At 37.8% G+C, this 26,931-nt stretch overlaps 1 protein-coding gene across 1 annotated transcript in view; it reads left to right on the forward strand.

The window, feature by feature from the left end:
* The window catches only part of DOCK3 (dedicator of cytokinesis 3), a 402,555-nt gene that overhangs the window by 255,891 nt on the left and 119,733 nt on the right, over positions 1–26,931 (forward strand). Inside the window, exons 10-12 of the mRNA XM_060022587.1 lie at positions 11,070–11,151; positions 16,195–16,255; positions 17,484–17,631. Of these exons, the coding sequence (XP_059878570.1) occupies positions 11,070–11,151; positions 16,195–16,255; positions 17,484–17,631 (291 nt within the window). The remainder of the gene's footprint in view (positions 1–11,069; positions 11,152–16,194; positions 16,256–17,483; positions 17,632–26,931) is intronic.

Consider the following 26,931-nt stretch of genomic DNA (forward strand, 5'->3'; position numbering starts at 1 on the left):
TGAAATCTATGTCAGGTTTTTGTATGAGGGTGTTGGTGGCCTCATAGAATGAGTTTGGGAGTGTTCCTCCCTCTGCTATATTTTGGAAGAGTTTGAGAAGGATAAGTATTAGCTCTTCTTTAAATGTTTGATAGAATTTGCCTGTGAAGCCATCTGGTCCTGGGCTTTTGTTTGTTGGAAGATTTTTAATCACAGTTTAAAATTCAGTGCTTGTGATTGGTCTGTTTATATTTTCTATTTCTTCCTGGTTCAGTCTCGGAAGGTTGTGCTTTTCTAAGAATTAGTCCATTTCTTCCAGGTTGTCAATTTTATTGGTATAGAGTTGCTTGTAGTAATCTCTCATGATCCTTTGTATTTTTGCAGTCAGTCGTTACTTCTTTTTCATTTCTAATTCTGTTGATTTGAGTCTTCTCCCTTTTTTTCTTCATGAGTCTGGCTAATGGTTTATCAATGTTGTTTATCTTCTCAAAGAACCAGCTTTTAGTTTTATTGATCTTTGCTATTGTTTCCTTCATTTCTTTTTCATTTATTTCTGATCTGATCTTTATGATTTCTTTCCTTCTGCTAACTTTGGGGTTTATTTGTTCTTCTTTCTCCACTTGCTTTAGGTGTAAGATTAGGTTGTTTATTTGAGATTTCTCTTTTTTCTTGAGGTAGGATTGTATTGCTATAAACTTCCCTCTTAGAACTGCTTTTGCTACATCCCACAGGTTTTGGGTCGTCGTGTTTTCATTGTCATTTGTTTCTAAGTATTTTTTGGTTTCCTCTTTGATTTCTTCAGTGATCTCTTGGTTATTTAGTAGTGTATTCTTTAGCCTCCACGTGTTTGTATTGTTTACAGTATTTTTCTGTAATTGACATCTAGTCTATAGTGTTGTGGTTGGAAAAGATACTTGATACGATTTCAATTTTCTTAAATTTACCAAGGCTTGATTTGTGACCCAAGATATGATCTATCCTGGAGAATGTTCCATGAGCACTTGAAAAGAAAGTGTATTCTGTTGTTTTTGTTTGGAATGTCCTATATCTATTAATTAAGTTCATCTTGTTTAATGTGTCATTTAGAACTTGTGTTTCCTTATTTATTTTCATTTTGGATGATCTGTCCATTGGTGAAAGTGGGGTGTTAAAGTCCCCTACTATTTTGTTACTGTCGATTTCCCCTTTTATGGCTGTTAGCATTTGCCTTATGTTTTGAGGTGCTCCTATGTTGGGTGCATAAAGATTTACAATTGTTATATCTTTCTTGGATTGATCCGTTAATCATTATGTAGTGTCCTTCTTTGTCTCTTGTAATAGTCTTTATTTTGAAGTCTATTTTGTCTGATATGAGAATTGCTACTCCAGCTTTCTTTTGATTTCCATTTGCATGGACTGTCTTTTTCCATCCCCTCACTTTCAGTCTGTATGTATCCCTAGGTCTGAAGTGGGTCTCTTGTAGACAGCATATATATGGGTCTTGTTTTTGTATCCATTCAGCCAGTCTATGTCTTTTGGTTGGAGCATTTAATCCATTTACATTTAAGGTAAATATCAATATGTATGTTCCTATTACTATTTTCTTAATTGTTTTGGGTTTGTTTTTGTAGGTCTTTCCCTTTTCTTGTGTTTCCTGCCTAGAGAAGTTCCTTTAGCATTTGTTGTAGAGTTGGTTTGGTAGTGCTGAATTCTCTTAGTTTTTGCTTGTCTGTATAGGTTTTAATTTCTCCATCAAATCTGAATGAGATCCTTGCTGGGTAGAGTAATCTTGTTTGTAGGTTTTTCCCTTTCATCACTTTAAATATGTCCTGCCACTCCCTTCTGACTTGCAGAGTTTCTGCTGAAAGATCAGCTGTTAACTTTATGTGGATTCCCTTGTATATTATTTATTGCTTTTCTCTTGCTGCTTTTAATATTTTTTCTTTGTATTTAATTTTCGTTAGTTTGATTAATATGTGTCTTGGCGTGTTTCTCCTTGGATTTATCCTATATCGGTCTCTCTGCGCTTCCTGGAGTTGATTGACTATTTCCTTTCCCGTGTTAGGGATGTTTTCAACTATAATCTCTTCAATATTTTCGCAGGCCCTTTCTTTGTCTCTTCTTCTGGGACCCCTATAATTGGAATGTTGGTGCGTTTAATGTTGTCCCAGAGGTCGCTGAGACTGTCCTCAATTCTTTTCATTTTTTTTTCTTTATTCTGCTCTGTGGTAGTTACTTCCACTACTTTAGGTTCCAGGTCACTTATCCATGCCTCTCCCTCAGTTATTCTGCTACTGATTCCTTCTGGAGAATTTTTAATTTCATTTATTGTGTTGTTCATCATTGTTTGTTTGCTCTTTAGCTCTTCTTGGTCCTTGTTAAAAGTTTCTTGTATTTTCTCCATTTTATTTCCAAGATTTTGGATCATCTTTACTATCATTATTCTGAATTCTTTTTCAGGAAGGCTGCCTATTTCCTCTTCGTTTGTTAGTCTGGTGGGTTTTTACCTTGCTCCTTCACGTGCTGCATATTTCTCTGTCTTCTTATTTTGTTTAACTTACTGTGTTTGGGGTCTCCTTTTTGCAGGCTGCAGATTTGTAGTTCCCATTGTTTTTGGTGTCTGCCCCCAGTGGGTGAGGTTGGTACAGTGGCTTGTGTAGGCTTCCTGGTGGAGGGGACTTGTGCCTGTGTTGTGGGGGGTGGGGCTGGATCTTGTCTTTCTATTGGGCAGGGCCACATCCGGTGGTGCGTTTTGTGATGTCTGTGAGCTTAGTATGATTTTAGGCAGCCTCTCTGCTAATTGGTGGGGTTGTGTTCCTGTCTTGCTAGTTGTTTGGCATGGGGCATCCAGTACTGGAGCTTGCTGACCATTGGGTTGAGCTGTGTCTTAGCGTTGAGACAGAGATCTGTGGGAGAGCTCTTGCCAATTGATATTACATGGGGCCAGGAGGTCTCTGGTGGTCCAGTGTCCTGAACTTGTCTCTCCTACCTCAGAGGCTCAGGCCTGACACCAGTCTGGAGCACCAAGACCCTGTCAGCCACATGGCTCAGAAGAAAAGTGAGAAAAAAGAAAGAAAAATAAGTAAATAAATAAATAAAATTATTAAAATTAAAAAAAAAATTTTTTAAAGAGTGCAACCATACCAATAAACACAAATCCACCAGTGATAACAAGCGCTAAAAACTATACTAAGATAAACATAAAAATCAGAAACAAATCAGTCACAGACAGCAAACCCCAAGTCTACAGTTGCTTCCAAAGTCTACTGCCTCAATTTTGGGATGAATCATTTTCTAGTCCGATATTCCACAGATGTAGGGTACATCAAGTTAATTGTGGTAATTTAATCCACTGCTCCTGAGGCTGCATGGAGAAATTTCCGTTTCTCTCCTTTGTTTGCACAAAGTAGCTATATTTTTCAATTTTTCATGTGTTGGTGAATAGTGTAAGGTCTTGTTGTAAAAAAGGGAAAAGTTGATACTAAAAATAAATTTGAAAACCACAGCACTGATTTGCCTTAATGAAACCCCTTTATGCATTTCTACTCTCTGTGATTTAGAATGAAGTGGGAAAACTTGAAGAACTTGAGAAATAAAGCCAAGGATCTAAATTGGAAAATGCGTCTGTGAGGAAATTATAATAGAGATTTCCTAACCTGTTGGGTTGTACAGTGTAGTATGGCCTTGGGGCTACTTGCTGTTTTCAAGCACCTGAGGGTGATCATGAGAGAGATGCTAAGTAGTTGGCATGCATCTCCACAGAGGCCCAAATTAGAAACATGAAGATTAAATGGAAAGAGATGGGAGAATCCCTCTGCATTTATTTGAGGCGTGTGCTTATATTTCCAAACCAGAGTCTTCAGGAAATAACCTCCCTAAGGATTAAACACTTTGTCTTTGCCTCAGTGCCTGGCACCTCATTGTTGGTCACCAAACATTTGCTGTAGGCATGCATGAATTACCATCAGTGGAGAAGTGTATGAAATGCAGTACCACCCAGGAATTAGAACTCTCATAAAAGCAAGTGATCTTAAAATTAAGACTCTATTAGACTTGTCACAGATTCAAATTATGGATTTCATTTGTAAGAACTTGCTCAATAATATGAAATTAATGTAACTTCATATACTGTTCATGCATAGCTCATCATAAAGACAAGTAAATGTAGAACAGTTCTCTCATAATGTTGCTTATTGAAGAATAAGAATTTAACCATCTCTTTTTTCTCTTGAAATAATTAGAGTTTTCTTACCCAGAGTATTAGGAGAAAAACTGACCCGTTGCTCTCATATAGAGGTGTGGATGTTTGTAAAATCTCATAAATAAATTTTTTTCTTTGGCCACAGTTCCTTTCACACTTTTGGGATATATGAAAAGGAGTCGTGCCTCTAGTTGGCAAATAGATTCACTCAGCATTTATCAAATTGTATTTGTACAGATTCCATCGCCTTATGCAAAGGCAGGTTGTGGAGTCCAAAGTCACCTGTCCCATTGGTACTTAAACACATAACAACATTTTAAGCCTCTGAGAAGTCCTAGAGGGTAGAAACCTCTCTGTGTTTAATGCAATATTTCCCAGCAATATTGACCACTTCTTTTGCAGAACAGCTGTTGCCAAATTAGGAAACATTGGGTAGATGTTTGCCTTCAGATAGTTTGAATGTTAACAGAAAGCAGCATTTATTTCATACCCATTGGTGAAGCCAGCAAAACAGGAAGTAATTCAATTTGTACCTAGAGCCCTTTGAAATGAAACAAACAAACAGACAAAAAAAAACCAGTTATTTTCAGTCTCACAAACTGTGAAGAAAGCCAGGTGATACCGGGAGTGTGATAGGCTCTAGGAAATGTGAAGCTCAGCTGGGCACTGGGAGAACCACCTTAGGGGCCTCCTTTTACTGCTGAGGAGAAAGAGAAGTTCTTGGGTTCTCATAGGGCCAGCAATACTGTCTACCCTGGAATTTGTTTTATCTACCCTTTTTTCTTTGGACCAGAACTTGGTGTAGCCCCTCCGAATAGCACCCCTTTCTCTAGTTTGGTAACGAGAAGCTCCAAATGGCAGCCTGCTTGGTAGATGTCTGTGCTTGAGAGATTCACTGAGAGAGGTAATGTGAGGGTGAGAGCAGTTGTATGTCTTCCTTCCAAAGAAGAGAACAGAAATAATAATAAATTCTCTTGAAAAGGCATAAACTTCTTAAAATTGTTTTTATTTTCATCTATCAAGTTAACAACTAATTTGAGTGGTTATTATATGCATTTATATGTATTAAGATAGATCAACTTCTGTAACAGTTAGACAGAAAAATGCATAACAGCTCAAACACAATAGAAATGTATTTCTTGCTTGAATACTAATACCAGGTGGGTGAATTTGCAGTAACTAGGGTGGGACTCATCCGTACAATCATTCAGGGACTCAGACTAATAAATACTCTGTCAACGCCAGTACATGGCCCCAACGTTGCCTTGGGGGATCATCTCCACTCTAGGCATCTGAAAGGGGAAAGAGCATGAAGACAAACATGTAACCAGTGTTTAGGGCTAAGCCGAGAAGTGGTATACATCACTTCTATCTGCATTCAGTGTCTAGAGCTCATTATATGGCCACATCCAACTATAGGGGAGGCTGAGAAGTATAGTCTATCTGCCTGCCCAAGAAGAAACAGAGAACATGGATTTTAGTGAGTAGCTGGGAGACTCTGACTACCACAACATGCTTGATGTTTCTCAGTGTTTATCCACCAAGTTAGAAGGTTGGTTTGTCCTGACCATCTTGTTTGCTCACTGTTGGCTCATCAATGTTTCTGCATAGTGTGATGGTGATGCTACCCATCCAGTTTATGGTGACCTTTGTCAGCAGGCTTCCACACACCACACAGCAATTCTTCATGGAGCTTCCACCTTCTTTCATTCAACATGTATTGAGCACCTGTTGTAGGTTAGCCTCTTGGAAGTACTAGAGATACAGCAGTAAACAGCTCCCTTATTATTAGGGAGCTTATTCTCTCATGTAAGAGAAGGATAATAAAGAAAGAAAATAATTAGTTTGTGCCAAGTGCTGAAAAGGAGAGAGAGGGTATGGGAGGGGAGGGGTATTGCTCTTGCTAACATCATTGTAGTTGGCTTCCCTGGGAAATTGGCATTTGAATGAGCCACTTGGGCTGAAAGAACAGTATTCCAGGCAGAGGTAACAACATGTGCAAAGGTCCTAAGGCAAGAAGGAGCTTGGCTTGTTCAAGAAACTTGTATCTAGGAGAACAGTGTATATAGAGAATAGCAAGCAAGAAAGGCTCTTGTGAGATGGGGTCTAAAGATACACTGAATGTTCCACACAAGGCCTTGGAGACCTTAGAGATCTGATTTTTTTTTAACATCTTTATTGGAGTATAATTGCTTTACAATGGTGTGTTAGTTTCTGCTTTATAACAAAGTGAATCAGCTATACATATACATATATCTCTTCCCTCTTGCGTCTCCCTCCCTCCCACCCTCCCTATCCCACTCCTCTAGGTGGTCACAAAGCACCGAGCTGATCTCCCTGTGCTATGAGGCTGCTTCCCACTAGCTATCGATTTTACATTTAGTAGTGTATATATGTCCATGCCACTCTCTCAATTTGTCCCAACTTATTACCCTTTCCCCTCCCCGTGTCCTCAAGTCCATTCTGTAGTAGGTCTGCGTCTTTATTCCCGTCTTGCCCCTAGGTTCTTCATAACCATTTTTTTTTTGTTCTTAGATTCCATATATATGTGTTAGCATATGGTATTTTTATTTTATCTGAGAGCAAGAGCAAGCCATGAAAAAGTTTGCTGTTGTTTGATTTTGCAACAACTTTATTATATACAATTCACACACTATAGAATTCATCCATTCAAAGGGTACAATTCAGTGGCTTTAAGTAGATTGGAGTTGTGCAAACATTACCACAGTCAATTTTAAAACATTTTCATCACCCCCAAGAGAAATTCCATACCCTTTACAAGTCACCTCATTTTCTGCCAAATCCCCAGCCTTAGGCAACCACTAATCTATTTTCTGTTCCTATATATTTGCCTATTCTGGACATTTCATAGAAATGGGGTCATACAATATGTGGCCTTTTGTGTCTGACTTCTATCACTCAGCATGATGTTTTTGAAGTTCATCTACATTGTAGTGTGTATCAATACATCATTCCTTTTATGGCTAAATAATAATCCATTGTATGGATATACCTACCATATTTTATTTATCCTTTCATTTGTTGTTGGATATTTTGGTGGTTTTCATCTTTTGGCTATTATGAAAAATGCTGCTATGAATGTTCATGTACTTTTTTGGGTGGCCATATATTTTCATTTCTCTGGGATATATACTTAAGGATAGAATTGGTGGGTCATATGTTAAACTATGTTTAACCTTTTGAGGAACCACCAGACTGTTTTCCAAAGTGGCTGCACCATTTTACATTCCCACCAACATTATATGGTGGTTCCAATTTCTCCACCTCCTTGTCTACACTTGTTATTATCTGTCTTTTTGATGAAAGTCATTCTAGTGGAAGTGAAGTAGTGCCCCCATTGTGGTTTTGATTTGCATTTCCCTAATGGCTAATGATGTTGAACACCTTTTCATATCCTTATTGGCCATTTGTTTATCTTCGATGTAGAAATGTCTATTCGTTATTTTATTATTGAGTTGTAAGAGTTCTTTATAATTTTAGCTACAAGTCCCTTATCAGATATATTATTTGAACATATTTTCTTCCATTCAGTGGATTACCTTCCCCTTTCTTTCTTTCTTTTTTTTTTTTTTGCGGTACACAGGCCTCTCACTGTTGTGGCCTCTCCCGTTGTGGAGCACAGGCTCCGGACGTGCAGGCTCAGCGGCCATGGCTCACGGGCCCAGCCACTCCACGGCATGTGGGATCTTCCCGGACCGGGGCACGAACCCGTGTCCCCTGCATCAGCAGGCAGACTCTCAACCACTGCGCCACCAGGGAAGCCCAAAATTCACCCTTTTTAATGCATAGTTTGATGAGTTTTCACAAACTTATAGTTGTGAAACCACTACCATAGTCAAGAAACAGACATTTCATCACCCCAGAAAATTCCCTTATGTACCTTTGCAGTCAAACCCGTGCCCTCCTTCCTCAGTCTTGGCAACTTCTGATGTGATTTCTGTTCCTATAATTTTACGTTTCTAGAATGTACTATAAATGGAGACATATAGTATATTGTCTTTTGTGATTGACTTCTTTCACTTAGCATAATGCCTTTGAGATTCATCCATATTGTTATAAATCTTAGTAGTTTGCTTTTTTTATTGTGAAGTAATATTCCATTGTATGGGTATACCATACAATGGTATATCTGTCTGTTCATCTCCTGATGAACATTTGGGTTCTTTACAGTTTCTAGCGATTATGAATAAAGCTGCAATGAACATTCACAATCAGGTCTTTGTGTGGACATATGTTTTCATTTCTTCTGAGTCAATACCTAGGAGTAAAATTGTTGGGTCATATAGTAAGTGCATGTTTGACTTTAAAAGAAACTGTCAGGCTGTTTTCCAAAGTGGCTGTACCATTTCACATTCTCCTCAACAGATTATTAGAGTTCTAGTTGCTCTACATTCTTGCCAATCCTTGGTATATTCAGTCTTTAATTTTAGCCATTCTAGTACTTGTGTAGTGGTATCTCACTGTGCTTTTAATTTACGTTTCTCTAGTTACTAATAATGTTTTCTTGAGGTTGTTTTCCATCCCTGTATATTCTTTGGTGAAGGGTCTGTTCAGATTTTTTGGTCCATTTTTTGAGTTGTTATTTATTATTACGTCTGAGCTTACTTTATATGTTGTCAATACAGTCCTTTCTTAGGTCAGTGTAAATATTTTCTTCCACTCTATAGCTTGCCTTTTCATTTGCTTATCAGTGTCTTTTGAAGAGAAGATGGTTTTAATTTTATAAAGTCCAATTTATCATTTTGTGATTCATGTTATATGCTTAATAATCTGAGATCACAAAGATTTTTCTACTGTGTGCTAAATATGAAAAAAAAACGTGAACAAGATACACGAAGATACTTGTCTCATTTTTCTTGTGTGTATTCTTACAGTTTTAGCTCTTATATTTAGGTCTATGATAAATTCAAGTTCATTTTTTTTTTTTTTTTTTTTTTTTTTTTTTTTTACGATACGCGGGCCTCTCACTGTTGTGGCCTCTCCCATTGCGGAGCGCAGGCTCAGTGGCCATGGCTCACGGGCCCAGCCGCTCCGCAGCATGTGGGATCTTCCTGGACCGGGGCACGAACCCGTGTACCCTGCATCGGCAGGTGGACTCTCAACCACTGCGCCACCAGGGAAGCCCCAAGTTCATTTCTTATAGGCAAGATCAAGGTTTAATTTTTTATATGGATTGTTCACCATTTGTTGAAACTGCTGTTCTCCCTTACTGAATTTTGATACTTTTATTGAAAATTAATTGAATATATGTGGGTTATCCCATCTTTAAACAAAGACCTCCCTCAACTCAACATGCCCATTTAACTAAAAGTTCATCACTTCCACATCTTCACCTCTTCAAAGAGGGGTCTAGACTCACTGTTTCTGCTTCCTTATTTCTTACTCCTCACACTAGCCTCTTTCACTATCATTCCACAAAAACGGTTCTTGCCAGAATCACCAATGATATCTGTTTTAACATCCGGTGGACACTGTTGTATTGTTGTCTCATGTGATTCTCAGTGCCCTTGGGCCTCCTTGACCCCTCCCTCCTCTTTCAGACACTTTTTTCCCTTAACTAACATAGCATCCCACCATTCTTCTTATTTCTTCTGTTTTTCTATTTGTCCCTACATGTCTACTTGGCTAGTTCTTCTTCTTTTACCTGTTTCTTAATTATCAATGTCTCTCAGGATTCTGACCAAAGCCCCTTTTTCTTCTTGTTCTGTTTATATTCCCTGCTTATTCTCATCTAATCTGCTGGCTGAAGCATCTCAAATTTATATTTGCCAGATTTATAAAAGCCAGGTCTTTTCTGAGCTTCATTTCTGCACATTTAACTGCCTAGGAAGTTAAGCTCTAGGAAGGACCATGAGCTCTAGGAAGAAAAGTGCCCTATATATATTGTGTTCACATTTTTGTTCCTATGTTTAGCACAGACAACTTAGTAACTATCTGTTGACTAAATGAACAAATGAATATGTGAACAAACTAAGCAACCTGTGCAGCTGATATTATAACATATCTTATAATTCTAGTACAATATTTTAGTATTGGCCTTTTTACTGATACCTAATATGTGTAATGAGTACATGACTCTGGGCACAGGAGAAGCAAATTACTTTTAGAATCACATACTTTGTCTTTGCCATGGCTCAGTTTTCCTGTTACAATTGGTAGAGAACCTTGGGATGAGGAGATGGGAATGAGATCCTAGGCAGGGGCAGGAAGGAGATAAGAGAGAAAGGAGACATTTCTCCAGAATGTTGCAAACACTGTTTCTAAAGTTTTTCAGTCCAATAATTTCCTTCAAGAATTAACCTATATTGTTTGAGGAATAAAATATCTTAATGGCCCTATTAAATTCTGATTACAGCTTTAATTACAGTACATTATTTCTTTTTTACTTTTCACCCAAACTTTTGTAAGTCCCTGTAACATTTTTTCTTGGCTCTAAAATGATTCTCAAATATTGTATAGGAAGATGTAAACTGGGTAATGTAGACTCTTTCGGACCTAGTGTGATGAATATTTTTATGATGATCTGAGTGTTCACATCAAAGAATGTATATGCTGCTTATGGGCTTACTGTTATGCCCAGAGCTTTGAGGGTATTTGGGAAAAATACAAGACATAATCCTCATTGCTGCCCTCAGGGAGCACACAGCTTTAGGGAGGTAAGAGCCACAACTGGCAAGTAAACAGCAACACCTGTGAAGCAGTTTGTAGTCTCTATTGCATGTTTCTTGGCAAGAAAGATAGTCTCCTGCTACTAGACATGTACTTTTGGCCTTGCCTGTCACTATGGGCTGTCCTGAAAGTGTTTAGGGTTTCTCTATAAATGCCCTTTTTATTTGTTCTCGAGCATGCAGTCCCTTACATTTCTCTGTCTCTCTCTCCTACATTTCAGTGAGCGGTTTCTGGTGAGACTGAACAAGAATGGTGGGCCAAGGAACCCAGAGAAGATAGAACGAATGTGTGCCCTTTTTACAGTATGTGCAAATTCTATTTCCCTTCTCTGCTGTTGACTCTAACTAGGGCCCTGCTATGTGGATATTGTTGCCCTGGAAACAAGCATTTATTCTTATTTCCCCACACACTGGTGAGAATAGAACTTGATTTATGTGTCTATCAGGTTTTAATGAAATATTTAAGAAAACTGAAATTAACTTCAGTTTTTAATTTAATTTATTAAAGAAATATAATCAAGTACCTTTTACTGATGTACATTTTAGAAGCTATTTAATATAATAGACACATAAAATTTGAGGAAAGTCTTTCTTACAATTCTTCTTCAAGGCCACTGGGAATTTCTCTGATGTGTAAGTATGGTTTCTCTAAAGGCACCCACCAAATTTACAGCTTTGCAGTTTTTTAATGAGTTTATATAAAGAGAGACAAACTAAATAGTCCTCCTCTTTCAAATACCGAACAGAGTCTTTTTGTGCCATGATTCATACTTAAGTTTTTTCTGAATAACCATGCTGTTATTCGTGGTCTCTGAGCTCATGGACTCATCAGCTCAGAGAAGGCTAGGTAACCTGCTTATTGAAAAGTGCTAAGCCTCACAATACCACATTGCCTTGTGTATTCTTCAAGCTGATTCTGATTTACTAAATTTTTTTTTTACCCAGTTATAAAACTTAACTGCCCAGCTTTATTTATTTCAGTTAATTTATTTGCTGAAGAAGAAAATAAGACCATGTCACAATTTTAAACCACTTTTGACTATCATGGATTCTTTGATGTGCTTCAGTGATACTGAGATACATCAAAACCTGTTGAGTGCAGGGAGGTATGATGGTGTCACAGTGCCACTGCCCTCGTTTGTGGTGCATGATTGATAGGTGACAGGTGTCTCAAACCTTATGGTGTGCCTCTTAAACACAAATGGGATTTATCTAGGGCTCTGATATGTGACTTTCTCTGAAAGATAAAATTGGATTTGTTTACCTGACCTTTTTTGTTCATTTACTACAACTTTATCGAAATCTCAAATGATGTTACTGCAGAATCAGAAGCCACTTTTACAGGAATAACTTTTATTGAAATTGCTTCAGGTATGAAGGATTTACAAATCTAGCTAAGCTAACACGAAGTTTCGTACATCTTTGAGCTCAGCATTCAAAGCTTAGGAGATAATATAGGAAGAAAAAGCAGGAAAAGCAGATCCAGGAAGACGGCTAAGGGAATTGAGATGGTTTAGTCTGGAAAGATCAATGCTCTCTCTTCAACAGGAGAACAAGGGAAAGAGTCCAAATTGCAGGTAGTGGGATGTAGGTTAGAATATTGGGGGAGAGCATCTGAAGTGAGACTGCCTGAACACTGAGCTGGTTCTCTGGGACCACCTTCCTGAAACAGGATTAGAATGAGATGAGACACCCATCTGTCTAGAATGTCTCAGTGACCTTAGGAGTCTTTTATAGATCCTCGTGCTCTGATATTGTTTGGTTAAAGCAGCAAAAGAAATTGTCGATTCCTTGTTCTTTGGCACTGTGGGAACAGAGCTGTGTGTGTGTGTGTGTGTGCGCGCGCACACGTGTGCGTGCATGTGTGCTGTCCTTGAATGTGATGAGTGTAGTCCTTGTCTCTTGAAAAATGAACTTAATTATGATATTTGAATGTAATTATACAGTAAATCAAAATTTCATTTAACAGCATTTTAATTATCTATAGGGGCCCAGAGGCCTAGGCTGTAGCCCCAGCTTTATAAATCAGAGATGCACGTAACACTTATGACGCGCTCTTGTTCTGCCACAATGAGAAGGCACAAGGCTGCTAAAAATACCCACTTTTGTAGTTCCCTTTGCAGTACAGCCCTGGATCTTTTTTTAAAGATCCCCCAAAAAAATGATTTGAGGAATTTTTTTCAAAGCCTAGAAGATTTTTGAACAAGATTGTTCTAGCCAGGATTTTCATGTTTTACTTTAAGTTTATACGAAATGATAATTTTGGTGGAAACTATTTTCTGGCTATCTAAGACTTGAGTTCCTCCTGTGGGCCAAAGGAGTTTTCCAGATTGGCATATGTGTTACAGAGTTTTCGAGTAAATGCAAGAAAATGCAGGTACAGCTGTGGTCAGTGCCAGCATGTTAGCTTACCTTAGCATCAAGAAAAGGGAACCATACAAATGGAGCAGTTTTGCAGGGTTACTCAAGCTGACTTCAGAGCCACATTACAGACAGTCACATTATCCATGCACAATCTTGCTCTTGGTAAATCCTGTTTTTTTCTGACTATGTTAGATTTCAGAGCTTCCTGTACAAGAAGAATTTTATCCAAGAAGGAGGTGTTTCATATTTATGTAAATGTCTAATACAGTGAGGATTTTGATGACTTTCATGATTAACAATGGCTGTGTGGTATGAGCATGAGAGAGCATGTCTGTGTATTTGCTCCTTACTAGATATCCAGTGCCTCACACACAGTGCCTGGCAAATACTAATGATTTGTTACATAAGTAAATGAATACATGTTTATTTTCTATTATAGTTGAGTGATCAGCTCAGAGAATGAACTTGTGTTGTTTTCCCTGCATTAATTGGCATCATATTTTTTACATTTACTTTTTCACATTTCAAAATAGAATTTTAGGTAGTGCTTTCTTGGAATTAAGAATGAATTTAATTATTAGTGCAATAACATCATTTATTAAAATACTGCCTCCTTTTCTACAGCATAAGAATGAATAAATTGGCTGTGTTTTATATTTGTAAATCCTATTATCTCTACAGAAAAAGGGTAGTCCAGGCACAGGAAAGTGAATTGACTTTTCCATGTTTCAGATGAAATATTAGTAACTGAGTCAAGATGCTGATCCCTGAGTCACTGTCTTTTCTACCCACCAGGTAGTTGGGAACCAGCTTCCTAGTTATGTAGGATTGGAGGGTAAGGTCCAGTGAATAAATCTAAATTCAAACCCTGCTCACCAGATGAATGGTGGGTGAGTCACCTCTCTCCCCACCTTGGTTTTACAGGTCTTGTGACATAACTCTATGGTAACTGTGTTTAACCATGCTCATATCTAATAAGATAGCCTTTACACTGAATTTTGACACTGAAATTATGTGGAACTCACAAATAATAATTTTACTTAAAATATTTTCTGGTACTGATTATTGTCATCTTATTTTTACTGATCTCAAATAAATGCCACAGAATGTTCTGGGTACCATGTATAACATGGTAAGAAAGAGCCCCTATCCAGCCATTTAGAAAATACTATAAATTACATTTTAGGCTTCTTCCTTTCATTCACCTGAACAGAACCAAAGGAGAGATCCCATGCTCTTGTGTACAGCCCATCTGGTTAGTGTTTGATCATCTTTGGTAACTGGCTTGAATTCTCTACGTATATTGGGATTTATAATTATACTGGTTATTTGATAGTTTGGATTAACACAATTTAAGCTATGTAGAAGACCATTTCACTTTGAAATGAGTCAAACATTTACATATCTTTTAGTAATAGACATGTTTCTATCCCAAAAATTATATAAAAATGGTAATCTGTTTTTTAATTTCTATTTTTTAGTAGTCATCTTAATATTTAGCAAAATGTAGTACTGTTTGGAGGATATCATTTTAAATTAAAGGAATTATTGAAATGGAGTCTAAAATATCATTTTTCAAGATCAAAAGACAACTTTCATGCAAAAATATATCTTTGTGATTCCAGAGATAACAATTTATGTTAAATTATTTTGTAACCCATTTCATTGTAAGTATATTTCATTATTCCATCAAGAATTTGGCAAAATATTATAACCATCTAGAATCTAAAAGCTTCAATTTCACCATTACAAATTACTTTTTAATGTCTCCTTTTCTTTCATATGTTCAGGACCACTCTACAGGGCAGAGCTGGGATTATGGTGAGGCAAGCAAAGCGCAGAATCCTGAGAATGAGACCTTAAATTTTATATCTTAGATGGCTTGCTTGCCTCACCCTAGACCTAACCCTGCTACAGGGTAAACATAAACATAAAGCAAACATGGGGATTCTGGATCCAAAGCTCATTCAAAATCATGACTGCTGCTTGATTGTCCCTTTTCCTGCTTTATTGAAAAGAGATAAGTATCTGGGACAAATCAAAAGATGAAAGATGGGAAGGAAATGGAACTAAGGAACCATTTCCTAGAAGCAAAAGGGAAATCACAGGAACCTGTCCCATTAAAGACAGAGGTTACTCCTTCAATCATCATTAATTCATAACAGTGGCTGGGAGTGAGCAGCAGTTGATGACCTGGTGAAAGTCTGAAACAATACATATTAAAGGAAGTTTTATTACTTCGAGTATAATGTGTTAAATAAAGTATAAATATATACTCAAACATTTTTTTTCAAAATGTGTTCTACACATAAATAATGTATAAAATTATTTTTATAACTCTAGTTTTAAAAGGGATTCTGGATGAGATTTGTTTACTTAAAGGAAGCCCTTAAAATTTTCCAGATAAAATTATTTTCAGCTTTATACTTCAGCATAAATGATACATATCTAAATTTAGAAATGGGAGATCTAGTTATTGAGGTGTCACTAAAACCAAAGTAATTGCTTTTCAAGGGAACATATCTAGTGTATAATAATCATTTGTGGACAGCAGAATAAATGTAAAATTAGTAGAGAGTAAACTTTCAGAATTTCAGTCATTAATGAGCCTTTTGGTGTTTTCCCTTTTTTTTTCTGCATTGGAAATTTCTTTTGTTACAGAATGTTTTTATATGATTTTGGAATAAACATGGATAAGTCAATGTCATGGAGATTTCTAATGTGAGAACTTTCGGAGATAGGTGGTCTAAATAAGAGCTGGAAAAATATTGTCAACAAAATAATCTTCCAAGGGCACATAAGATGTCCAGGCTTTCACTGCAGGAATCTTATAAACACTAAACTGCTATGTGCTTTAATCCCCTTCTCCCACCTATAGCATATGCTAAAAGCAGCAAAAGCAAACCATTATGAGGTTCAAAATGAAATTTTAATTATTTTCTATGTATTCATTGCCTTAATTTATTTTTTCTCTTTTCTTAGGATCTGAGCAGCAAAGATATGAAGAGAGATTTATATATAGTTGCCCATGTGATACGAATAGGTACGGTTCACTTTATCAATTCACATGACTAAGACCACCCCAACTTGGGATATCTACTGTATTGACCTTTGTCTTCTGCCTAGGTCTTCAGGTTTTAGGATTACTTCAGGTACTTCAGGTTTTAGGATTAGAGTCCAGTTTGTACTGGAGCTGTACCTTAAGCTCAGCTGCTGCAATAGCTGAATTTGATAGAAATGAAAGCATTTTCTGCTTCCTATTTGTTTTTGGACCCATACTTTTTATTTCAAGTGGCCTGCTTTTTTACATTCTCTCCATCTAATGTTCTGCCTCTGTACCAGCCCTCTGCCTCAGAGATCTTGTAACGGATTGCCAGGGTTGCCAGCTTAACAGGTAGTGAATGGCCTTTGCTGTGTTTTGTATCAAAAAGTATGTATCTATGCTATTTTCCACAAAATTAGAGTTACTGTCATTACTGCACTAGATGGATGGTATCTCACTTCTACCCCACCCAAGATTTTTGCTACCTGTGGTTCGTTTGTCCAGTCTTATTTTAAGTTTATGACATAATTTGCGGGCCCATGACTAACCAAGTCATCTTTCATAGTGGGTTCTGGCATATCCTGTACAGCAAAAGAGTTGTTTTGCCAACAACAAAACAACTCTTTTGCTGTACTTTTGGGTTTTTGTTTTTCTGTACTTGATAAAGCATTTGTTGAGGTTCCAGTTCTGCATTTGCAAGTCCTCTTGCCACTATAAGCACAGCCTTGGTAAGCAGGAAAATCAAGCTCCCATCTACTTTCTGAGACTCTTCTTGCTCCTACAGTGGTTCAGGAGCAGCTTTGGCTGGAAGAATTTGGTTGGAAGAATAGTACATTGTCCTCGTTATCTCTGTATACATAACTTTTACCTGTCAGCTAAAATACTCAACTAAGAAGTTAAAATATATTAGCACATTGGTTTTTCTAAGAAATTCATGAAACCACTGTTTCATTCACATATGATTAATAAATGGACTGTTGGTGTTGAGGTGGGTAGTAAGGATGATTAATTGAACGTGGTGCAGGGGAAGAGCCCTGGCCAAAGGCCTGTTTGGCATTCCTCTACATAAATAACCTTGCATCCTTGGATGGCTCCCTTCATCTTCAGTCTTCCAGTTTAGAAAATCTCTTAAGATACCTATAGCTCTGGCATCCTTGGATGACAGTTCGGTGGTGCTATAGAGGAGCATGGAGTTCTCAGTCTGACTGGTGTTTCTGCTGTACCCCAGGCCGGATGCTCCTGAATGACTCAAAGAAGGGCCCTGCTCATCTGCACTATCGGCGGCCGTATGGCTGTGCAGTCCTAAGCATCCTGGATGTCCTGCAGTCGCTCACAGAGTTAAAGGAAGAGAAGGATTTTGTTCTTAAGGTTTACACGTGAGTAATGGACCTCAGAAATATTAATGATTTGCAACATAAGACATCCCAGCACTGCCCTTGAGAGCAGAAGTTCTCAAGCTTTGCAGGACAGACTCATCAGGTTATGTAGGATAGGGAATTTTTTGAAAATGCAAAGATTTCCTTCTAAAGGTTTGGGATGGGCCCAGGCAACTGTATTTTTAATACGCTTCCCAGGTGATTCTGAAGCAGCTGAACTTGGAATGTTCTATTCTAAAGTAAAAGTCTGGTGATACACAATTCCTCTTCTCTCCAGGACTAGCCAACCTTATTACGTATTTACAGGAAAGCTAATAATCTAATTTATCCTGTGTTTTGGCTGTAAAAGAGTCATCTGTGTCTAATACTTGCCCACCAGCTGTTGTAACTGAGCTGGCTCCTGATGTACATTGCTTCAAAGAATGATCACAAGTCAGGTTGCCCTGTCTTTGAAGAAAAGCCAGTTTTTCTGAGGAGCTAAGGTTTTACTCTTCATTTCTGCCACCACTGATCTATGTCACCAGCCAAGTATGGCATTATTTTTAGTGTTCATCATCCAAGGACTCTGCCTTACAGAAGCAGTGCATCTCCTCCTGACTCTTGTTAAACAACAGAAAAAACAAAGAAAAGTAACACAGAATCCAGGTATATCGTCTGTCTTTGCTTGTAGAGACTTAGGCATGAATCATAATGCTGAAAATATGATCAATGGTGAGTTTAGTGAGTTTTTAAAGCAAGTGTATTTCTAACTGTGAGAATTAAAAAAAGAAATCTCTCCCCTTTTGGTTTTAACCCAATATTGTTTTTTCAAATTAAATCTAATGCTGTCAATCACCAGGTTAATATATCTTTACCGTAATATTTGTGTGTATTTTTCTAAATTATCTGTTCTATCTGATTCAGGCATGAAGTAAACGTAATTCACAATTATGCTTAATTTGGACCTTTGTGTAATCAACCACATTTTATTAATTTCAAAATAAAAGCCCAGGTATCCTTATTACCTATTTTGCCTTAAGCTCTGTTTTGTTCAGAGTTGTGTACTTGATGTGATGAGGATCTTCCTTTGAAATAATAACTTACAAAGGAAATTTTAGCAGGTTTCCTCTTCCTTTCATGCATCAGTCACAGCCTTGCTCCATTTACGAAATCTCTTCAATGGTGGGTGGTGGTACCTGCTTCTTTTTTTTTTTTTAATAAATTTACTTATTTATTTATTTTTATCTTTTTGGCTGCGTTGGGTCTTCGTTGCGGTGTGCGGGCTTCTCATTGTGGTGGCTTCTCTTGTTGTGGAGCACGGGCTCTAGGTTCACGGGCTTCAGTAGTTGTGGCTCGCGGGCTCTAGAGCACAGGCTCAGTAGTTGTGGTGCACAGGCTTAGTTGCTCTGCGGCATGTGGAATCTTCCCGGACCAGGGCTCGAACCCATGTCCCCTGCATTGGCAGGTGGATTCTTAACCACTGCACCACCAGGGAAGTCCCGGGACCTGCTTCTTGATACAAGGTCCTTTCCTCCCTTTGAAAAGGACTAAATGTTCATCCAAAATCATCATCATTATCATCTTACTCCACTCTATCCTTTCTAAGGGCATGGAGTTTATAGATAGCACTCCAGAGTTGCATCTCTGCACATATCAGCTGTTCCTTGCTTCAGTGCAAATTCTCATTGTGGATAGGGGCTTGCACAGCATCTCTCTTGAAATCATGCTATCAAGCTTAATTAGCCTAGTTGCTTCTAAAACAACAGTTTTCAGTACTAACATGTCACTTTTCAAGAAGTGGGATTCATGTGTAGCTTTTTCTTAGCTCCTTTCTCTGAGCTGTGCCTAATATATCAGTTCTAAAAAGCCAAAGAAAGATATTGTTTTCAACAGAGAAGATAGTTTTTTTTAAGTTTTTTGAAGGACTAATAGAGTTAAACTGTAGGATAATTTTTCCACTTGATAGTATTAACAGACTTTCAAAGACACTTCCATGTTGGTGAAATTGATTTTGTGCACAGTACGGAATTCCTCTAGGGTTAGTGTTTTAAATCCACATCAGCACAGTAAATTCAGCCCTACGGAGAAGTAATATTTTCCAATAAATTTTAGGGGACATGTTTGTTAGGTTTAATTGGAAGCTTAAAGGTTTTACTAATAGCTATTGATAGTGTTTTAGCCTTTGCTAGGACAGAATTTTGCAAGGATAAAAAAATCTCTTGTATAGTGTTAATCAGTGAATTAGCAAAATATCTCATTAGTTGTTGATCTTCTCATTGTTTCTTCTGTTATTCAGAGTCAGCCTCAGGCCTCAAGCCCCTGTATGTCTCTTGTCGTGACCACTGCTCTGGCTTTATAGATATTTAATATCATGTGTGTTGGGAAGGCACCACATCCTTTTTTAAAAAATCACAACAAGAAGCTGAGGTGTAAAAACTAGGTCGCTTTTTAGTGAGCCAGAAACCTTAAAAATCACAAACGAATAACCACTATGTGAAGTTCATTCTATATCAGAATCTATATTCTATTCTATATCAGATATCATATTTGTTCTTGGCCAGAGGGACTGGACTCTCAGGCAGGCACAAGGCTTGCTGAATCTGGAGCCTAGGATGTGAAAGGAGAGGAATGCCAAGGAGCTAAAGCCAGCATTGGGATGGGTGGAGTGTGACCATAAATAGTACATATGACCAAATACAAGATGCCTCTGAATATGTGATGACCGCTCTCCAAGTTCACATTGAAAAAAGTCCAAACACTTTTAGGCCAACTTTAATGAAATAAATAACTACTTAAAATATTAAATTTATCATTTTAGTTATATTTTAAATCATATTATATAAAATGTGTATTACACACTATGTACTCAATCACATATTATGTAAAATTGAGAAGTATTGCTCTTTCCCCACTTCCACATTTTATGAGAAGATTTTATTTGAATTCTTTATGTGCAACCATGCCATTAGGTCTTTGTCATCACTATAGCCATATTCTGAGTCATCTGACAGTTTTCCAAGGCACATTATCAGGTTTGGTTTTGATACATCACTCTTTGAATCCTTAATGATGCTTTCACTGGAGATTTATCTTGAGGCCCAATAACATATTTGCTGAATAGTTGGACGCTTGATGTTTTTATGTTTTCATTTGTCATGTAGGCCTATGTATATGACCTTAATGATACAGCCACTTACTATGCTGCTTTTAAGGTGAGTTTTACAGTAGCATCCAATACTTCAATTTGGAGGTCATATCCAAGGATGATTACTAAATCTGTGTAGTTTTGCTCTTAAAATTGTTTTTAACCAAGATAAAATTTATAAGCATCTAAAACTTGCATTGGTAATAATGTATCTTATCCAAAGGATAGTAACGTATCCAAACAGTGCTGTGATGTTAAAAATAAAGGGGTTCAGAGAATGCCCTATAACATGAAAGGCTTTGTGAGGGTGGAAATACAAGGTGGCAGCCTCTTCTGTGAGTGATGCCTGGAAGGGAACCTCTCCTTGTATTTGGAATAGACACAGGCATTTCCTCAGAACACCACCTTTGGGTTCTTTGTTTCATCACTACCTTATCTATGAAACTGCCTTAAGTTGAGGGGACTTGTTTAGGAGCCATTCTTAAATGGAAGCTCATTCTTAAATGGGTAAAGGACCATTGGGTCACTCTCATTTTGGTACAGATTAAAGGAATCTGATGTCTTTATATGTAATAACTCTAAATGAAAAATTCTGCTTCTCACTTGCAAGTCAGGTAAAGAAATAGCTCATATTTCTCTTTCTCCTAGCCTAGGCCTTCTCAATTTTCAGTGGATCATCATCCACCCAGGACCATTATCTGCTGGGTCCATTATCAGTGTTCAGACATGCGTTGTTTGAGCATCTGCACCAAATGTCTTTTCAGGCCATACAAGGAAGACTCAAATCCAGTAGGTCTCTGTCCATGGAACTGCTCTATTTTGACTTCTAGTGCCCACTGTCTCTAGCCTCAGTGTCTAACTGGGTTTTTGTGTGTGTTAGTACTGCTGCAAAACAGAACACGTTAAATAATGAACCAAAATAAAGAAAGTTAGCTCAGGATGACTCCCTGCTCATGCAGAGGTGAGAGGTTCACAACAGGAGTCTCTAACATGGATTTAGTGTTGGCACATGAGGTCCCAAGTATTCTCTGCCACAGGATTGAAAAAACAAATGTGCTTTCTCTTCCCTTCCTTTTCTGTTCTGCTGCTACTCTAGAAAGAGTGATATGAAAGAACAGTGGCTCTACAAGTATACAAACATAGAGCTGGCTTTGTATAACAACTTTAACTGACTTAAAAGTATGTCAGTAGTATGTATGATCCCAGATTGGTTTTTAAAAACATAGATATAATACTTTCATCTATTAGATAGATTAGGTAGATGAGATGATAGATAGAAGCTGTGAGATTTGGAAAAGTCATCCTAATTCCCAGAACTTTAGTTTCCTCCTCTAAAAAATTGGGGGTGGGAGGATGGAATAAGGTAATATAAGAGAGACAGAAGAAAAAAGAACCCATTTGAACTAGTGAATCAAACAGGAAAGAGGTGGAAAAATAAATGAGAGGATTGGTGGTTCAGGAAATGAGATATACCCAAATGATAGGTGTATTACATGCCATCTAAAAGGAGTTTCCTGTCTTTTTTTTTTGCTAGTGACTCTTGTTTATTGGCAAGTTCCACTTTCACATCTAAACTACAAATCCTACATAATTCCATCCATAGTATCTTAATTACTTCATGGTGGCCACATAAAATGTCACCTGTTTTCAATGGTAATATCAGTGTACATTTGTTTAGCGCTCTGTACTCTCTCAGAGCCCTTCTGGCTATATAATCACATTGAAACTTCATAACAAGCCTGTGCACTGAGTGGAGCTTCACCATCTTACAGAGGTAGAGGTGGTCAACACCAGTTAAGTAAGTGACTAAGCAAATTAATGACATTTCTTGGAAGAACAAAAGAATGGTAGTAATCATACTTTGATTTTAAATTAATTTTTCATTTAACCTATAATGATTCAAAAACAGCACCAATAACAAAAAATGCTAGGGATAGAATCATATCATGGGCTTTATAGAACGTGTTATTTTCTTTTTAAATTTTTTAAAATATTTTTATTTATTTTTATTTTTTTTTTGGCTGCGTTGGGTCCTTTGTTGCTGCACGCGGGCTTTTCTCTAGTTGCGGCAAGCGGGGGCCACTCCTTGTTGCAGTGTGCAGGCTTCTCACTGTTGTGGCTTCTCTTGTTGCGGAGCATGGGCTCTAGGTGCGTGGGCCTCAGTAGTTGCGGCACGCGGGCTCAGTCGTTGTGGCTCGCGGGCTCTAGAGTGCAGGCTCCGCGGCATGTGGGATCTTCCCAGACCAGGGCTTGAACCCATGTACCCTGCATTGGCAGGCAGATTCTTAGCCACTGCGTCACCAGGAAAGCCCTAAACTTTTTATTTTAAATTGAAGTATAGCCGATTAACAGTGTTGTGATAGTTTCAGGTGCACAGCAGAGCGACTCAGCCATACATATACATGTAACCATTCTCCCCCAAACTCCCCTCCCATCCAGGCTGCCACATAACATTGAGCAGAGCTCCCTGTGCTATACAGTAGGTCCTTGTTAGTTATCCATTTTAAATATAGCAGTGTGTACATGTCAGTCCCAAACTCCCTAACTATCCCTTGCCCCCATCCTTCCTAGAACATGTTATTTTTTAAGTGTTTATTCTTCTTTATGGTCAACATTTAGTTTTTATGGCTGTTGGGTTGTCATACCTTTTATTAACCAGTAATAAAGGCACAAATTAGATTTAAAAGCTGTATTAATATTTCTGTTAGTAAAAATTTAGACATTTCTATCCTAAAGGAAACCCTAATATAAATAAATGCAGGATGTATAATCATTCAGCACAAAGATGCATGTAAGAATATATATCAAACAGTACAAAAGCTGCTGTAAGAGAGCATTAAAAAATCAGAAAGCCTAGAGCAAAGGACAGTAGAAAGCCCATATCAGTTATGACAATAAATATAATTGAGATGAAATTAGGTAAAAATTCTTAAAATAGAGGCAAAGGGCTTCCCTGGTGGCGCAGTGGTTGAGAGTCCGCCTGCCGATGCAGGGGACACGGGTTCGTGCCCCAGTCCAGGAGGATCCCACATGCCATGGAGAGGCTGGGCCCGTGAGCCATGGCCGCTGAGCCTGCGCGTCCAGAGCCTGTGCTCCGCAACGGGAGAGGCCACAACAGTGAGAGGCCCGCGGACCGCAAAAAAAAAAAAAAAAAAAAAATGCAGAAAACAAAATTCATCTATATATTAGTGAGAGACTCACAAATATAATAAGAGAAACAAAAAGATTAATAACAAATAAGCTAAGTATAATAATAAAATACAGACAAAATGAAATGTCGTAATATTAATGATAAAAAATAAATTCTAATGTAAAAGGTATGAAATGAATGTGCTGTGTAAGGAGTATCAGGGATTGACAGAAAAAGAAAACACACACACAATAAAGTTAAATTTGGTTTCCTCTTTCATCCTCCAAGAATACATATCTCACGGGAAGCAAAATGGCTTCTCAGGGTAGGCACACACATAACATGTAATGCACCACTCACTCCCTCAGCCCTAGAATCCCCAGCAGAAGCAGCCCCTGATATTTGGACTCTGCAAAGTAGAGGGTGACTACTCTACTACCGTTAAATTAAGGGTTCACACTTCATTCCGGAGATATTTACTCAACAGTTCATGTTCTTCAGTTTAAAGAAACATTGACCAAACATAGCCTTAACACACTCACCTTCTTAACTGGGGAAAGAAAGCAGAGTGAGAAGCCCAGGTGTCCTTGCCAGCATCTCTGCCTCCAGCTCACCAGTGTTCCAGAAAGCCCTTTTTTTTCCTTTACAGGGATAGAAAGAGCTGATATACTGATACATGGTGAAATTTATAGTGAAGGTCTAATTGTTGTGACCTTTGAATATAATAATGACTCAAAATTATTATGTCCAATTTATTATAAATATAAAGATAAAAGTACAGTAAAATCAAGAGATTTGTTAACATCCCTTTTGACATATAAGAAGACAAAAATAAGGATGGAGATAAATATCTAAATCAGATAAATAAATCTGACTTAGGAGAGAATCTGAATAAGGTTGATGTGACAGAGAATAACAGCATCATTGAGCACTCACCTGGGCTGTTATCTCTTTTTTACATATGAGGGAGACAGGACACAGAGTGGTGAGGCACGTGCCTGAGCAGCCTTGTTAAGAGACCATACTCTTAGCTACTTGCTCTCCTACCTCTACACAGGGTGGCATAATTTATCATGTAAATCAGTACGTGCTGATAGTCAAATGGAGTGCTATTGCTTGCCAGGACAGCAGATGTAACTGGAGAATCCCAGCTCACCAGGCTGTATGATTCTTCCAGTGCTAAAAAAAAAAAAAAAAAAAAAAAGATTTGTCCAACAAACAGAATACATCTTTTCCAGGGCCCATGGAACATTTTACAAAAACTATTCATAGAAAAAAATTTCATAAATTCCACATGGCACAAGCCACACTCTGATCACAGTGCAGTTAGCATATTAGTCATCCAGAGGGGAAAGACCTTACAATAATTCTGATATCAAAAAACATAACTTGACAAAGGTCAACCTTCATTCCCAATTATTTAACAATTTTGGCTTAGTAAACTAAGAATAAAAATGCTGTTTGTTGCAGTTTGAGGGGGCTAATGGATATCAGTAGATAGGTTTTGAGATCAGAATGTTAAGTGGGTGTAGATTAAAATAGATGTACCAATGTAGAGTCACATAGGTACATGTGGCATATTTTTTTTAATTTATAGTGTGTATATCTACTATAAATTTATAGTGTGTATATATATATATAGCAGTATGGATAAATGTGACACCTTTATTAGCAACAAAGACAACCCTCAGAATGGGAGAAAATATTTGCAAATAAAGCAACCGACAAGGGATTAATCTCTACAATATACAAATAGCTCATGCAGCTCAATCAAAAAAACAAATAACCCAATCAGAAAGTGGGCAGATCTAAATAGACATTTCTCCAAAGAAGACATACAGATGGCTAAAAAGCACATGAAAAGATGCTCAACATCAATAATTGTTAGAGAAATGCAAATCAAAACTACAATGAGGTGTCACCTCACACTGGTCAGAACGGCCATCATCAAAATATCTACAAACAGTAAATGCTGGAAAGGGTGTGGAGAAAAGGGAACCTTCCTGCACTGTTGGTGGGAGTGTAAATTGGTACAGCCACTATGGAGAGCAATATGGAGGTTCCTTAAAAAACTAAAAATAGAACTACCATTTTTAGTATGAACTTGGACTTGTGCAGATAATCCAGGATAATTTCATCTCAAGATCCTCAACTTAATTACAACTGCAAAAACACTTTTTCCAAATAAGGAAACATTCACATTTCTAGGGATTAGGATATGGACATATCCTTTTAGGGACCACCACCATTCAACGCATTCTAACTTTTGATTAACATTAACTCTGAATTAGAAAGACTTTTAAAGTCACAGTCAATGTGGGGCCTGTTGGTGCAGAGATTGTGTACTGTCTGCAAACAGGTTGCTCCCGAAAGAGGGAAGAGGCAGATCTGAAATGTTCATGTGTGGGTCCTTCTCTTAGAAGCACTGGCCAAAGAAGTCACTCCTTTTCGCAGGAAAGTGATGGAAGGGGTGGAAGTGTTACTCACATAAGGGTTTTCACCACCTGGAAAGAGGAATAAAAATAAGTATTCTTGCTAAAGCACTATATATATATATATATATATATATATATATATATATATATATATATATATATATATATTTTTTTTTTTTTTTTTTTTTTTTTTTTTTTTTTTTGCGGTACGCGGGCCCCTGACTGTTGTGGCCTCTCCCATTGCGGAGCACAGGCTCCGGACGCACAGGCTCAGCGGCCGTGGCTCACGGGCCCAGCCGCTCCGCGGCATGTGGGATCTTCCTGGACCGGGGCACAAACCCGTGTCCCCTGCATCGGCAGGTGGACTCTCAACCACTGTGCCACCAGGGAAGCCCCCCTTTAATCCATTTTGAATTTATTTTTGTTTATGATGTTAGAGAATGTTCTAATTCCATTCTTTTACATGTACCTGTCCAGTTTTCCCAGCACCACTTACTGAAGAGACCATCTTTTCTCCATTGTATTGGTATATTCTTGCCTCCTTTGTTGAAAACTAATTGACTGTAAGTGTACGGGTTTATTTCTGGGCTCTCTATCCTGTTCCATTGATC

The sequence above is a fragment of the Delphinus delphis genome, chromosome 10, assembly GCF_949987515.2.
Source record: "Delphinus delphis chromosome 10, mDelDel1.2, whole genome shotgun sequence".
NCBI classification, from domain to species: domain Eukaryota; kingdom Metazoa; phylum Chordata; class Mammalia; order Artiodactyla; family Delphinidae; genus Delphinus; species Delphinus delphis.